The sequence below is a fragment of the Mus caroli genome, unplaced genomic scaffold, assembly GCF_978045245.1.
Source record: "Mus caroli unplaced genomic scaffold, Mus_caroli_1 scaffold_9, whole genome shotgun sequence".
NCBI lineage: Eukaryota > Metazoa > Chordata > Mammalia > Rodentia > Muridae > Mus > Mus caroli.
This window is the reverse complement of record NW_028227264.1, coordinates 78,160,587-78,174,771: the sequence shown is the minus strand read 5'-3', so window position 1 is coordinate 78,174,771 and position 14,185 is coordinate 78,160,587. Positions and strand designations below refer to the sequence as shown.

The window sequence follows — 14,185 nt, the reverse complement described above, 5'->3', positions numbered from 1 at the left end:
TACGTATTTTCCTCAATTACATTTCCAATGCTATCCCAAAAGTCCCCCATTACCCCCCCCCCCACTTCCCTACCCACCCATTCCCATTCTTTTGGCCCTGGCATTCCCCTGTATTGGGGCATATAAAGTTTGCAAGTCCAATGGGCCTCTCTTTCCAGTGATGGCCAACTAGGCCATCTTTTGATACATATGCAGCTAGAGACAAGAGCTCCGGGGTACTGGTTAGTTCATCATGTTGTTCCAACCATAGGGTTGCAGATCCTTTTAGCTCCTTGGGTACTTTCTCTAGCTTCTCCATTGGGAGCCCTGTGATCCATCCAATAGCTGACAGTGAGCATCCACTTCTGTGTTTGTTTGACCCTGGCATAGTTTCACAAGAGAGAGCTATATCTGGGTCCTTTCAGCAAAATCTTGCTAGTGTATGCAATGGTGTCAGCGTTTGGAAGGTGATTATGGGATGGATCCCTGGATATGGCAGTCTCTAGATGGTCCATCCTTTCATCACAGCTCCAAACTTTGTCTCTGTAACTCCTTCCATGGGTGTTTTGTTCCCAATTCTCAGAAGGGAATTGGACATAGTACTACCGGAGGATCCAGCAATACCTCTCCTGGGCATATATCCAGAAGATGTCCCAACCATTTAGAAGGACACATGCTCCACTATGTTCATAGCAGCCTTATTTATAATAGCCAGAAGCTGTAAAGAACCCAGATGCCCCTCAACAGAGGAATGGATACAGAAAATATGGTACATTTACACAATGGAGTACTACTCAGCTATTAAAAAGAATGAATTTATGAAATTCCTAGCCAAATGGATGGACCTGGAGGGCATCATCTTGAGTGAGGTAACACAATCACAAAAGAACTCACACAATATGTATTCACTGATAAGTGGATATTAGCCCAAAACTTAGGATACCCAAGATATAAGATACAATTTGCTAAACGCATGAAACTCAAGAAGAATGAAGACCAAAGTGTTTAATTTTCTTAATTTATTTCTGAACATAATTTCTTCAAACTTTCACTGATAGCCAAACATTAATCCAGAACTGCCATGGTGCAGTTATTACATTGTTCCTAAAATAAGAGCACCTACTGGGCTCTTAGATTAATTTTCCAGAACCACTGTTTCTGCATGCACCTGGGCCATTAGGGTTAAGATGTGCTGTCTCCCTATGCCTCACTTTTTGATTGTTTAAGAATCATTATGTCGGGGCTGGAACAGGTCTTCTGAAGTGCAAGCTTTGACATCAATGTTGAATTTTGTTGATCAGCCTGACTGGACTGAGAAGGGCCTGTGAGATTTATGGATCTCACCTCTGGAGACATTGGTGGGAACTTCCCTGAGAGGATGAGATCCTGTATAACTAGATTTTTTGCATCAATCCCTTGATGCATTTATAATGTAACTAGTGAGCTCACCATGAGTGGAGTGGTGTCACCTATGGGCAGATGTCCTGGACAGTGTAAGAAAGCTGCCTAAACAAGCCACTAGGAACAAGCATATGTCTCCATGGCTTCTACTTCAGTTCCTACCTCTGGGTTCCTTCCTTGACTTGCTGCCCTGATTTACTTGATGATGGACTGTGATATGGAAGTGTAAGCCAAATAAACACTGTCCCCCCCCCCAAAATAATCATTATAACAAGGAACATCTACTTTCATAGAATTCACCAAAGCAGAAGAAGAAAGAAATGGGAAAGTAAGATTTAATGGAATGATTATGCACACCAAGTACAACTGACAAACAGTTACGTAGATGAAATCTATAAAGCTGTCGTCCAGAAATCAAGCCATGATAAATGGGAACAACATTTTTACAATCGAGCTGCCTGACAGCTTCTGAGATTTCACCATCCAGGCCTGATGAGGGTCGGTCCTTATGTCTGGTGGCAAGTTCCCTGGAGAGCTGTGTCTCCTGCTTTACAGGGTCACAAATGCCATTCTAGCTCAAAGGAACAGGATCCTCTCTCCTTCAGTGATAACTGCAATTATGTTAGTATCTACAGTCATGAGGGCACACACACACTCACATAATTACAAATAAAATAAGTCTTACAAATAACCTTCAATTCTTTACATAAAATTCATAAATATGTTGTAGGCATCTGTTTATTGAAAAATAAGTCGTGCCTAAAGTTTCTACTTAGCATTTGCATGTAACAAAATTTCATGAAATGAAGCCTGTGAATTTAAATGAAAGCAAAGATGTGTTTATTAGAGTGTTGGGAAAAAAGAATATAATAAGGAAAAGGCAGAAAACAATATGTATTACATAATAATCACAAACTATAAAAAGTAATTTTTAAATGAAAAACAATTTTCAATACATGGAAGTTTTAAACTCTTGTGGTGTGTGCCATATCAACCCTTCTCACTCAGTAGCTACAGCATTTCACTCAGTATCTCAGCCATGTTCCTAATTACTATATGTATTATAGAATTATACTCATAACTGTTTCAGCCAAAAGGATATTATTCTTATTTGATTACATCAAAAATTTTTTTCTGGCAATAATTCCAAAATATCAATTCCTAAAGAGTTCATAAGGAATTTAGAAGACATAATAAAAATAATTCCTTTAATTTTGCTTGGTGAAGTCCAAGGGCTTTATGTACCAGTTGATAAGGTTGCTGGTGTATACATGCTTTATTCCTGACCACAGGATGTTAGATAATAAACAGTTGCTTCTTCCCAACCAAATCCTGATTACCTTCTTTACAGCAGTACTTGCTTCTCTGTATCTATCCTTGTAGAAGAAGGAATTCAACGTGGTTTTTATTGTTAGTGAATTATTTTATGTATTATATTCCAAATTTTTATCCTACCCAAGTCCCCTGCTCCCCGAGTTCTTCAACCCAAACTGCCTCCCATTTTCCTCTCAGAGGGTGTTCCCCACATACACTACTCCCACATCCAAACCACACAAACACCACAAGCAGACATCACCCTTCCATGGAGCCTCAAGTCACAGTAGATTTAGGTACAGAATACTTGCTCTTGTTTTATCTGCAGAGTAATTCCATCAAATGCACATAGAGATCCTCAGCACATAATATGTCATTTGAGAAATTGGTGGTGGGGGCAGTATTTCTCTAATATGCTCATGTAAAAAGGGGGGAGAAGTGGTAAGGAGAAAAATGAGGATATATCAATTCAGTGACCCAACATGGATAAAAATAGAGAAAAATAGCCAAGATCAAACTTAAGATCAAATTAGTATGATTTCTACAGTGAAATTAAGTTATGCATCTGAAGTGATAAGTTCACCTTCACATTAGGCTATATAAGATGAGACCCAAAAGGTCATGAGCAGTGAACTGGCCAATTATTTGTGTATAAATATGCATGTATCAAAGACAGAATGGTCTCAGGATCCTGAGACACATAGGAAAGTAAAAAGTATTAATTTTTATGGACTCTGGTGTCCCTTTAATTAAACCATCAATTTGTGGTATGTGTTTTTTCTTCTCTGTTCCCTTATTTCCAATAATGATTATTTTAATGACATATCTGGACATTATCTTGAAAGACTCTCTAAAAAAAAAATCTGTCTTTGTACACCCCTGTGGCCAAAACCAGAGAAGCAGATCGCAACCCTGGGGTTTTTCAGTCTTGGAGTAAATAATTGTAATTCTGATTAGAAAAGAAAACATGTCCTATTAAGCAGTAATTTGTTTTTCACTGAGTGTGGTGCCTCAGGTGGAGAGCCTGAAGGATCAAGTGCCATAGAACTCTCAAGCGGTGGATGAAAGGATCCTTGCAAACGTCTCTGGTTGATTGGGGTGACATATTCAGTCATAATGTCAACAACAATGCAAATATACAAGCACAGTAACTCAAAATATATATGTTACACACCATGGGTTTTACCACCCCATGACTTAGATCTTAACGGAATTATCACTTAATATGCTGTTCTCTTGGCTTCTTATCGTTTGGTTTTTACAGATGCCAACTTTCACTTGGATCATTGCAACTGATCTCTGCCCAAATGACACAAAATGCCTAATACACTCTGATGGAACTGTTGTCATTGGTGCATTTTTTCCTATTTTACATAATTCACTTGTACGTAAAACAATAGATTGGAAATACTTTCCTACGGACTCAGATGCATATTTTGGGTAAGTGCTTTGTATTAACTAATTTTACATATTCTTGTCTCTTGCTTTTAATATGTATTCTAGCATTTTCCTAAGTATTTCTCATCGTGGGGCTCCACATATTCCCTACCAAGTTCTCTAATTTTGTTTTCTTAGTGCCTCTTTCTGTCCTCTCAAGTGAGAAGAAAAATGTGTCATTGCATAGTTTTATGTTTAATATTTGATTGCTGCAGTTTGTTCTCCTTTTCCCATGCTGCCTGTCATTCCTCAGACTCAGAGTGTACACCATGCCAGTTCTGTACTAGAAAGGGTATTACAGTAGTCTGACACAACAGTTCAGAGAATTGGGGAATGCCAGTCGTGATTGTGTTAGAGCAGATAATGCCTTTGAAGTCTGTGACTTTGGAAGCCCTGCAAAGGTTCTAGAGTGATCTGTGTTGCTTGTGTCAGCTAATTCTGATTTCAGTTCAATAATGGCAGAGTAAGAAATTTACCTACCTTCACTGTTATTTTGTATCATTAATATTTTATATAGTATTGAAATATTTTCACATCATTTGATTTCAAATTATAACATATTTAAACCATATTTTTCCATTATATATTACTTGACTTTGAGGATTTATTCATAAAATAATATTCAATGATATTAAGTGCACTGATAACTCTTCCTTAGATTTTAGTCTGCAGGAACAGCAGATCTAGAGAGACAGTTTATTTCAATTTCCTTGGTGAACTCAGAGAAAACCATGTGCAATACTTTTTCAAAGAAATAAAGTGTATTTTGTATCATGCTGAAATTTCTATCAGTGTAGTATACACATAGACTAAAGAACTGAAATGGAAACCAAAGCATGTATTCAACCCTGAACTCAACATGGGGGAATAAACATGGGCAATGAGTGTCCAGCTTGTGGTTAGTTGCTAGAAAATTGCTGAAAGACTAAGTAGATTCTTAGGAATGATACATTGCTACTCTTTGCTAACAAATTGATATGAGGATAAGGTGTAAGTTAGGCCAAGACAGTGCAGAAGGGATGTAATTCAGAAATGAAACATTTTTAGGTAAAGAAAACATCTTTTCATATTTTGCCATAAGCTTTAATAGTGACTGGAGTAATTGAAAAGTTGACAGCTAGGTGAAATATTTCATGTGCATATTTCAAAGATAATTTTTTTTGTTTTGAAAGAAATAACACTATATTTGATTCCCCTTTTCTTTTCTTGTTCAGTATCTCAATGCCAGGCACCACTTTGCACTATGCCCCATGTCTCTCTAGACAGAATAGTGAAAGCAATCTGACTGCAAAAACACATGAGAAGTAAACAGATTTAAGTGCCCAGCTCATCAAAAACAAATAGTTGCAAATGGCTTCTCAGATTATTTAACATGATATAAAATAAGGAAATAGAATTTGCAGGTTGTTTTATTTACCATGTATGATAAATATATTTATTTGCCCTATTTAACTTATTTTAACAATATTTAGTTTTATGCAAATAGGGTATATGAAGAGACATACATTAATATCTATTAATCTTCGTTCAAACCCCTGACTAAACCTTTATAATACAGTGAAGGAGTGCATAGCCATTTGACATGGGTATTTCTGACAGTGGTCAGTGCATTTTCTGCACACTGTGATTCATTGTGCACAAGCACAAGCATCATGATTGCAATAAACACAAATGATCATGTGCTTTAGCGTGGCTAGAACTATATACATCAACATTGCTGTTTCAATTTACCTGTGTGTAATTGAATTTATTCCTGATTATTTTTATTAATTCATTTTTCAATAATTCAAGGCAAGATGTATATTTGTTCTTATTTTATGTGTTTTTATAATTCTTTGGAAGCATAAACGACAGTAAGACAAGCATTGGAACTTCAAGCTAAAGTGTTTTACACAGAAAACGAAGTCTGAATATTTGATTTATTTTATATAGTGGAATTTTAAAACTATAACTTTTTTCATGGAAATATTGCTAGTTATGTTACCAGTTACATGGATATTGGGTAAATATTAAACCACCAAAAATATCCTAATTACAAAAGTATGGTGGTTTTGGTTTAAGATCATGTAAATTCACAAAATAACATTCCAATAGGACAGTGGAAGTGAAAATACATGCTAATAAACAAAAGAATAAGTTCTTTATATAAATATGACATTAATATTTGTTACATTGTGAACATCCTTGTATCCTTCCTTTAGTTCTCCTTCTTTTTTTTTCCCCAGCTCTCTCCACTTTTAATATTAATATTCTTTGGATTTCTGTGAGTACAAAAGAAAAAATGATAGGGGGGCTTCCTGTAAAACTGCAGAGTGCTGTACAAGATGTAAATAGTTGCTGTTTTTCTTTTTTTTTTTTAATATTTTTTATTACGTATTTTCCTCAATTACATTTACAATGCTATCCCAAAAGTCACCCATACCCTCCCCCCCCCACTTCCCTATCCACCCATTCCCATTTTTTTGGCCCTGGCATTCCCTTGTACTTGGGCATATAACGTTTGCATGTCCAATGGGCCTCTCTTACCACTGATGGCTGACTAGGCCATCTTTTGATACATATGCAGCTAGAGTCAAGAGCTCCGGGGTACTGGTTAGTTCATAATGTTGTTGCACCTACAGGGTTGCATATCTCTTTACCTCCTTGGATACTTTCTCTAGCTCCTCCATTAGGGGCCCTGTGATCCATCCAATAGCTGACTGTGAGCATCCACTTCTGTGTTTGCTAGGCCCCGGCATAGTCTCACAAGACACAGCTATATCAGGGTCCTTTCAGCAAACGCTTGCTAGTGTATGCAATGGTGTCATCGTTTGGAGGCTAATTATGGGATGAATCCCTGGATATGGCAGTCTCTAGATGGTCCATCTTTTTGTCTCAGCTCCAAACTTTGTCTCTGTAACTCTTTCCATGGGTGATTGTTTCCAATTCTAAGAAGGGGCAAAGTGTCCACACTTTGGTCTTCGTTCTTCTTCAGTTTCATGTGTTCTGCAAATTGTATCTTATATCTTGGTATACTAAGTTTCTGGTCTAATATCCACTTACCAGTGAGTACATATCATTTGAGTTCTTTTGTGAATGTGTTATCTCACTCAGGATGATGCCCTCCAGGTCCAACCATTTGCCTGGGAATTTCATAAATTCATTCTTTTTAATAGCTGAGTAGTACTCCATTGTATAAATGTACCACATTTTTTGTATCCATTCCTCTGTTGATGGGCATCTGGGTTCTTTCTAGCTTCTGGCTATTATAAATAAGGCTGCTATGAACATAGTGGAGCATGTGTCCTTCTTACCGGTTGGGACATCTTCTAGGTATATGCCCAGGAGAGGTATTGCAAGACCCTCCGGTAGTACTATGTCCAATTTTCTGAGGAACCGCCAGACTGATTTCCAGAGTGGTTGTACAAGCTTGCAATCCCACCGACAATGGAGGAGTGTTCCTCTTTCTCCACATCCTCGCCAGCATCTGCTGTCACCTGAATTTTTGATTTTAGACATTGTGACTGGTGTGAGATGGAATCTCAGGGTTGTTTTGATTTGCATTTCCCTGATGATTAAGGATGTTGAACATTTTTTCAGGTGCTTCTCAGCCATTCGATATTTCTCAGGTTAGAATTATTTGCTTAGCTCTGAGCCCCATTTTTAATGGGGTTATTTGATTTTCTGGAGTCCACCCTCTTGAGTTTTTTATATATTGGATATTAGTCCCCTATCTGATTTAAGATAGGTAAAGAGCCTTTCCCAATCTGTAGGTGGCCTTTTTGTCCTATTGAAGGTGTCTTTTGCCTTGCAGAAGCTTTGCAGTTTCATGAGGTCCCATTTGTCAATTCTCGATCTTACAGAAGAAGCCATTACTGTTCTATTCAGGAATTTTTCCCCTGTGCCCATATCTTCAAGGCTTTTCCCCACTTTCTCCTCTATAAGTTTCAGTGTCTCTGGTTTTATGTGAAGCTCCGTGATCCACTTAGATTTGACCTTAGTACAAGGAGATAGGAATGGATCAATTCGCCTTCTTCTACATGATAACCGCCAGTTGTGCCAGCACCATTTGTTGAAAATGCTGTCTTTCTTCCACTGGATGGTTTTAGCTCCCTTGTCGAAGATCAAGTGACCATAGGTGTGTGGGTTCATTTATGGGTCTTCAATTCTATTCCATTGGTCTACTTGTCTGTCACTATACCAGTACCATGCAGTTTTTATCACAATTGCTCTGTAGTAAAGCTTTAGGTCAGGCATGGTGATTCCACCAGAGGTTATTTTATCCTTGAGAAGAGTTTTTGCTATCCTGGGTTTTTTGTTATTCCAGATGAATTTGCAGATTGCTCTTTCTAATTCATTGAAGAATTGAGTTGGAATTTTGATGGGATTGCATTGAATCTGTAGATTGCTTTTGGCAAGATAGCCATTTTTAAAATGTTGATCCTGCCAATCCATGAGCATGGGAGTTGTTTCCATCTTCTGAGATCTTCTTTAATTTCTTTCTTCAGAGACTTGAAGTTTTTATCATACAGATCTTTCACCTCCTTAGTTAGAGTCACGCCAAGATATTTTATATTATTTGTGACAATTGAGAAGGGTGTTCTTTCCCTAATTTCTTTCTCAGCCTGTTTATTCTTTGTGTAGAGAGAGGCCATTGACTTTTTTGAGTTAATTTTATATCCAGCTACTTCACTGAAGCTGCTTATCAGGTTCAGGTGTTCTTTGGTGGAATTTTTAGGGTCACTTATATATACTATCATATCATCTGCAAAAAGTGATATTTTGACTTCATCTTTTCCAATTTGTATCCCCTTGATCTCCTTTTGTTGTCGAATTGCTCTGGCCAGGACTTCAAGTACTACATTGAATAGGTAGGGAGAAAGTGGACAGCCTTGTCTAGTCCCTGAATTTAGTGGGATTGCTTCAAGCTTCTCACCATTTACTTTGATGTTGGCTACTGGTTTCTGTAGATTGCTTTTTATCATGTTTAGGTATTGGCCTTGAATTCCTGATCTTTCCAAGACTTTTATCATGAATGGGTGTTGGATCTTGTCGAATCCTTTTTCTGCATCTAACTAGATGATCATGTGGTTTTTGTCTTTGAGTTTGTTTATATAATGGATTACGTTGATGGATTTCCGTATATTAAACCATCCCTGCATCCCTGGGATGAAACCTACTTGGTCAGGATGGATGATTGCTTTAATGTGTTCTTGGATTCGGTTAGTGAGAATTTTATTGAGTATTTTTGCATCTATATTCATAAGAGAAATTGGTCTGAAGTTCTCTATTCTTGTTGGATCTTTCTGTGGTTTAGGTATCAGAGTAATTGTGACTTCATAGAATGAGTTGGGTAGAGTTCCTTCTACTTCTATTTTGTGGAATAGTTTGTGCAGAACTGGAATTAGATCTTCTTTGAAGGTCTGGTAGAACTTTGCACTAAACCTATCTGGTCCTGGGCTCTTTTTGGCTGGGAGACTATTAATGACTGCTTCTATTTCTTTAGGGGATATGGGACTGTTTAGATCGTTAACTTGATCCTGATTTAACTTTGGTACCTGTTATCTGTCTAGAAATTTGTCCATTTCGTCCAGGTTTTCCAGTTTTGTTGAGTATAGCCTTTTGTAGAAGGATCTGATGGTGTTTTGGATTTCTTCAAGATCTATTGTTATGTCTCTCCCTTTTTATTTCTGATTTTGTTAATTAGGATGTTGTCCCTTGCCCTCTAGTGATTCTAGCTAAGGGTTTATCTATCTTGTTGATTTTCTCAAAGAACAACTCTGCTTTTGGTTAATTCTTTGAATAGTTCTTCTTGTTTCCACTTGGTTGATTTTGCCCCTGAGTTTGATTATTTCCTGCCGTCTACTTCTCTTCGGTGAATTTTCTTCCTTTCTTTTGAGAGCTTTTAGATGTGTTGTCAAGCTGCTAGTGTGTGCTCTCTCTAATTTCTTTTTGGAGGCACTCAGAGGTATGAGTTTCCCTCTTAGAAATGCTTTCATTGTGTTCCATTGGTTTGGGTATGTTGTGGCTTCATTTTCATTAAACTCAAAAAAGTCTTTAATTTCTTTCTTTATTCCTTTCTTGACCAAGGTATCATTGAGAAGAGTGTTGTTCAGTTTCCACATGAATGATGGCTATCCATTATTTATGTTCTTATTGAAGATCATCCTTAGTCCATGGTGGTCTGTTAGGATGCATGGGACGATTTCAATATTTTTGTATCTGTTGAGACCTGTTTTGTGACCAATTATATGGTCAATTTTGGAGAAGGTCCCGTGAGGTGCTGAGAAGAAGGTATATCCTTTTGTTTTAGGATAAAATGTTCTGTAGATATCTGTTAAGTCCATTTGTTTCATAACTTCTGTTATTTTCACTGTGTCCCTGTTTAGTTTCTGTTTCCACAATCTGTCCATTGATGAAAGTGGTGTGTTGAAGTCTCCCACTATTATTGTGTGAGGTGCAATGTGTGCTTTCAGCTTTACCAAAGTGTCTGTAATGAATGTGGCTGCCCTTGCATTTGGAGCATAAGTATTCAGAATTGAGAGTTCCTCTTGGAGGATTTTACCTTTGATGAGTATGAAGTGTCCCTCCTTGTCTTTTTTTTTGATAACTTTGGGTTGGAAGTTGATTTTATGCAATATTAGAATGGCTACTCCAGCTTGTTTCTTCAGTCCATTTGCTTGGAAAATTGTTTTCCAGCCTTTCACTCTGAGGTAGTGTCTGTCTTTTTCCCTGAGATGGGTTTCTTGTAAGCAGCAGAATGTTGGGTCCTGTTTGTGTAGCCAGTCTGTTAGTCTATGTGTTTTTATTGGAGAATTGAGTCCATTGATATTAAGAGATATTAAGGAAAAGTAATTGTTGCTTCCTTTTATTTTTGTTGTTAGAGTTGGCATTCTGTTCTTGTGGCTGTCTTCTTTTTGGTTTGTTGAGGGATTACTTTCTTGCTTTTTCTACGGCATGATTTCCGTCCTTGTATTGTTTTTTTCTGTTATTATCCTCTGAAGGGCTGGATTAGTGGAAAGATAATGTGTGAATTTGCTTTTGTCGTGGAATACTTTGGTTTCTCCATCTATGGTAATTGAGAGTTTGGCCAGGTATAGCAGCCTGGGCTGGCATTTGTGTTCTCTTAGTGTCTGTATAACATCTGTCCAGGCTCTTCTGGCTTTCATAGTCTCTGGTGAAAAGTCTGGTGTAATTCTGATAGGCCTGTGTTTATATGTTTCTTGACCTTTCTCCCTTAATGCTTTTAATATTGTATCTTTATTTAGTGAATTTGTTGTTCTGATTATTATGTGTCGGGAGGAATTTCTTTTCTGCTCCAGTCTATTTGGAGTTCTTTAGGCTTCTTGTATGATCATGGGCATGTTTTTCTTTAGGTTTGGGAAGTTTTCTTCTATAATTTTGTTGAAGATATTTGCTGGCCCTTTAAGTTGAAAATCTTCATTCTCATCAACTTCTATTATCTGTAGGTTTGGTCTTCTCATTGTGTCCTGTATTTCCTGGATGTTTTGAGTTAGGATCCTTTTGTGTTTTGTATTTTCTTTGATTGTTGTGCCGATGTTCTCTATAGAATCTTCTGCACCTTAGATCCTCTCTTCTGTTGTATTCTGTTGCTGATGCTTGCATCTATGGTTCCAGATTTCTTTCCTAAGGGTTCTATCTCCAGCGTTGCTTCACTTTGGGCTTTCTTTATTGTGTCGACTTCCCATTTTAGGTCTAGTATGGTTTTGCTCATTTCCATCACCTGTTTGGATGTGTTTTCCTGTTTTTCTTTAAGGACTTCTACCTGTTTGGTTGTGTTTTCCTGTTTTTCTTTAAGGACTTGTAACTCTTTAGCAGTGTTCTCCTCTATTTCTTTAAGTGAGTTATTAAAGTCCTTCTTGATGTCCTCTACCATCATCATGAGATATGCTTTTAAATCTGGGTCTAGCTTTTCGGTTGTGTTGGGGTACCCAGGACTAGGTGGGGTGGGAGTGCTGCGTTCTGATGATGGTGAGTGGTCTTGATTTCTGTTAGTAGGATTTTTATGTTTGCCTTTTGACATCTGGTAATCTCTGGAGCTAGTTGTTATAGTTATCTCTGGTTAGAGCTTTTTCCTCAGGTGATTATGTTAGCCTCTATCAGCAGACATGGGAGACTAGCTCTCTCCTTAGTTTCAGTGTTCAGAGTACTCTCTGCATGCAAGCTCTGCTCTTGGGGGGAAGGTGCCCAGATATTTGGTGTTCGAACCTGCCTCCTGGCAGAAGTTGTGTTCCCCTCACCAGAGGTCTTAAGATCCCGTGGAGGGTCCTGTGAGGACCTTGGGGGTGTCTGGAAACTCCTTGCACAAGGCACCCCGGTGCTGGAGTGGATCAGAAGGGACTTGTGCCCCTGATCAGACCGGGTTATCTGCTTCCTTAATTGATGCAGTCTCAGGTCCCGTGAGATTGGTTTGGAGCAGACTCTGTGTTCCACTCACCAGAGGTCTTAGGATTCCATGGGGGATCCTGTGTGGATCCTTGTGGGTGTCCAGAGACTCAGCGGACAAGGAAACCCGGTGCTACAGTGGACCGGAAGGGACTTGTGCTCCTCTAGTTCTCCTTCTTACTTGCTTTGTCAAAATCTATACTTCACAGCTCATGTCCACTTATAAGTGGGAACATGGCATGTTCATCTTTCTGGGTCTGGGAAACCATGCTAGGGTTAAGTTTTTCTAGTTCCAAATTCTATTCTGTCATTTTTTAATCATTTTATTTGATTGCATTTTCAGATGATCTCCCCCTTCTTGGTTACCGCTCTACCAACACCCCATCCCATCCCCAATCATCCCCTCACCTTTGTGTATATGAGGGTTCTCATAGACCCACTCACCCATGCCCACCTCACCCCTCTAGCATCACCCTATGCTGGAACATGAAGCCTCCCTCTCTTCTCACTGATGTCACATAAGACCATCCTCTGCTTCATATGTATACGTATATTTGACTCCTTCCATGGACACCCTTTGGTTGGTGGCTTAACCCTTAGGAGAGCTCTGTGGTCCAGTTAGTTGATATTGTTCTTATTATTGGGTTGCAATAATAAGAACCCCTTTGCTTACTTCAGTCATTCCCATATCTCTTCCACTGAGATCCCATGACTAAGTCCGACAGTTGTATCTAAGTATTTGTATCTGTGTTGGTCATGTGCTGGTAGAACCTCCCAGGAAACAGCCATATTTGGCTCCTGTTCGCAAGTACTTTTTGTCATCAGCAATACTGTGGAAGTTTGGTGGCTGCAGATGATATGGATCTCTAGGTAAGGTTGTCTCTGAATGGCTTATCCTTCAGTCTCTATTTCAATTTCTTTCCCTGCCTTTCCTTTGAGCAGGAACATTTCTAGGTTCACATTTTTGAGATGTATAGGTGGCACCATCCATCTGGATGGATGAACTGGATGTTGTGCCTCTCTCCAGGAGGTTGTCTCTACACTTTGTATCTCCCTTTGTTGAGTATTTTGACTAAAGTCATCATCATTAGCTCCTGACAACCTCTCAATGTTCGCAGGTTCGAACACCAAATATCTGGGCACCTTCCCCCCAAGAGCAGAGCTTGCATGCAGAGAGTACTCTGAACACTGAAACTAAGGAGAGAGCTAGTCTCCCACTAACAGAATCCTACTAACAGAAATCAAGACCACTCACCATCATCAGAACGCAGCACTCCCACCCCACCTAGTCCTGGGCACCCCAACACAACCGAAGAGAGGCATGGGTGAATGACTACCTCAGTTCCACATCCCCCTCTGCTATGTTTCTATGCAATTTCCTGATCCTCTGAACCCCTGTGTTGTACCTGTTGCTGCCCCCCATTTTCTCTCTCCCTCCTCTCTCCCTTGGTGGTCCCTTTCTCGGTCTAGCTCATGTGGTTATTTTGTTCCCACTTCTATGCAGGACTGAAGCATCTGCACTCTCCTCTTCCTACTTCTAAGTTGCATATGGCTTGTGGAGTATATCATGGGTATTCTGAGTTTTCAGGCTAAAATCCAATTAACAGTGAATACATATTATGAATATTCTTTTGTTTCTGTGTTACTTCACACACGATATCCATTTGAC

General features: G+C 38.8%; 1 protein-coding gene across 2 annotated transcripts in view; it reads left to right on the top strand.

Annotated features, from left to right (window-relative positions):
• The first annotated feature begins 3,849 nt into the window (after window positions 1-3,849).
• LOC110288388 (vomeronasal type-2 receptor 116-like) overlaps window positions 3,850-14,185 on the top strand; it is a 43,852-nt gene continuing 33,516 nt past the window's right edge. For both annotated transcript variants that reach the window (XM_085842963.1, XM_085842962.1), the window contains exon 1: window positions 3,850-4,134. In XM_085842963.1, coding sequence (XP_085699089.1) covers window positions 3,920-4,134 — 215 coding nt within the window. In that variant the 5' untranslated portion in view covers window positions 3,850-3,919. The remainder of the gene's footprint in view (window positions 4,135-14,185) is intronic.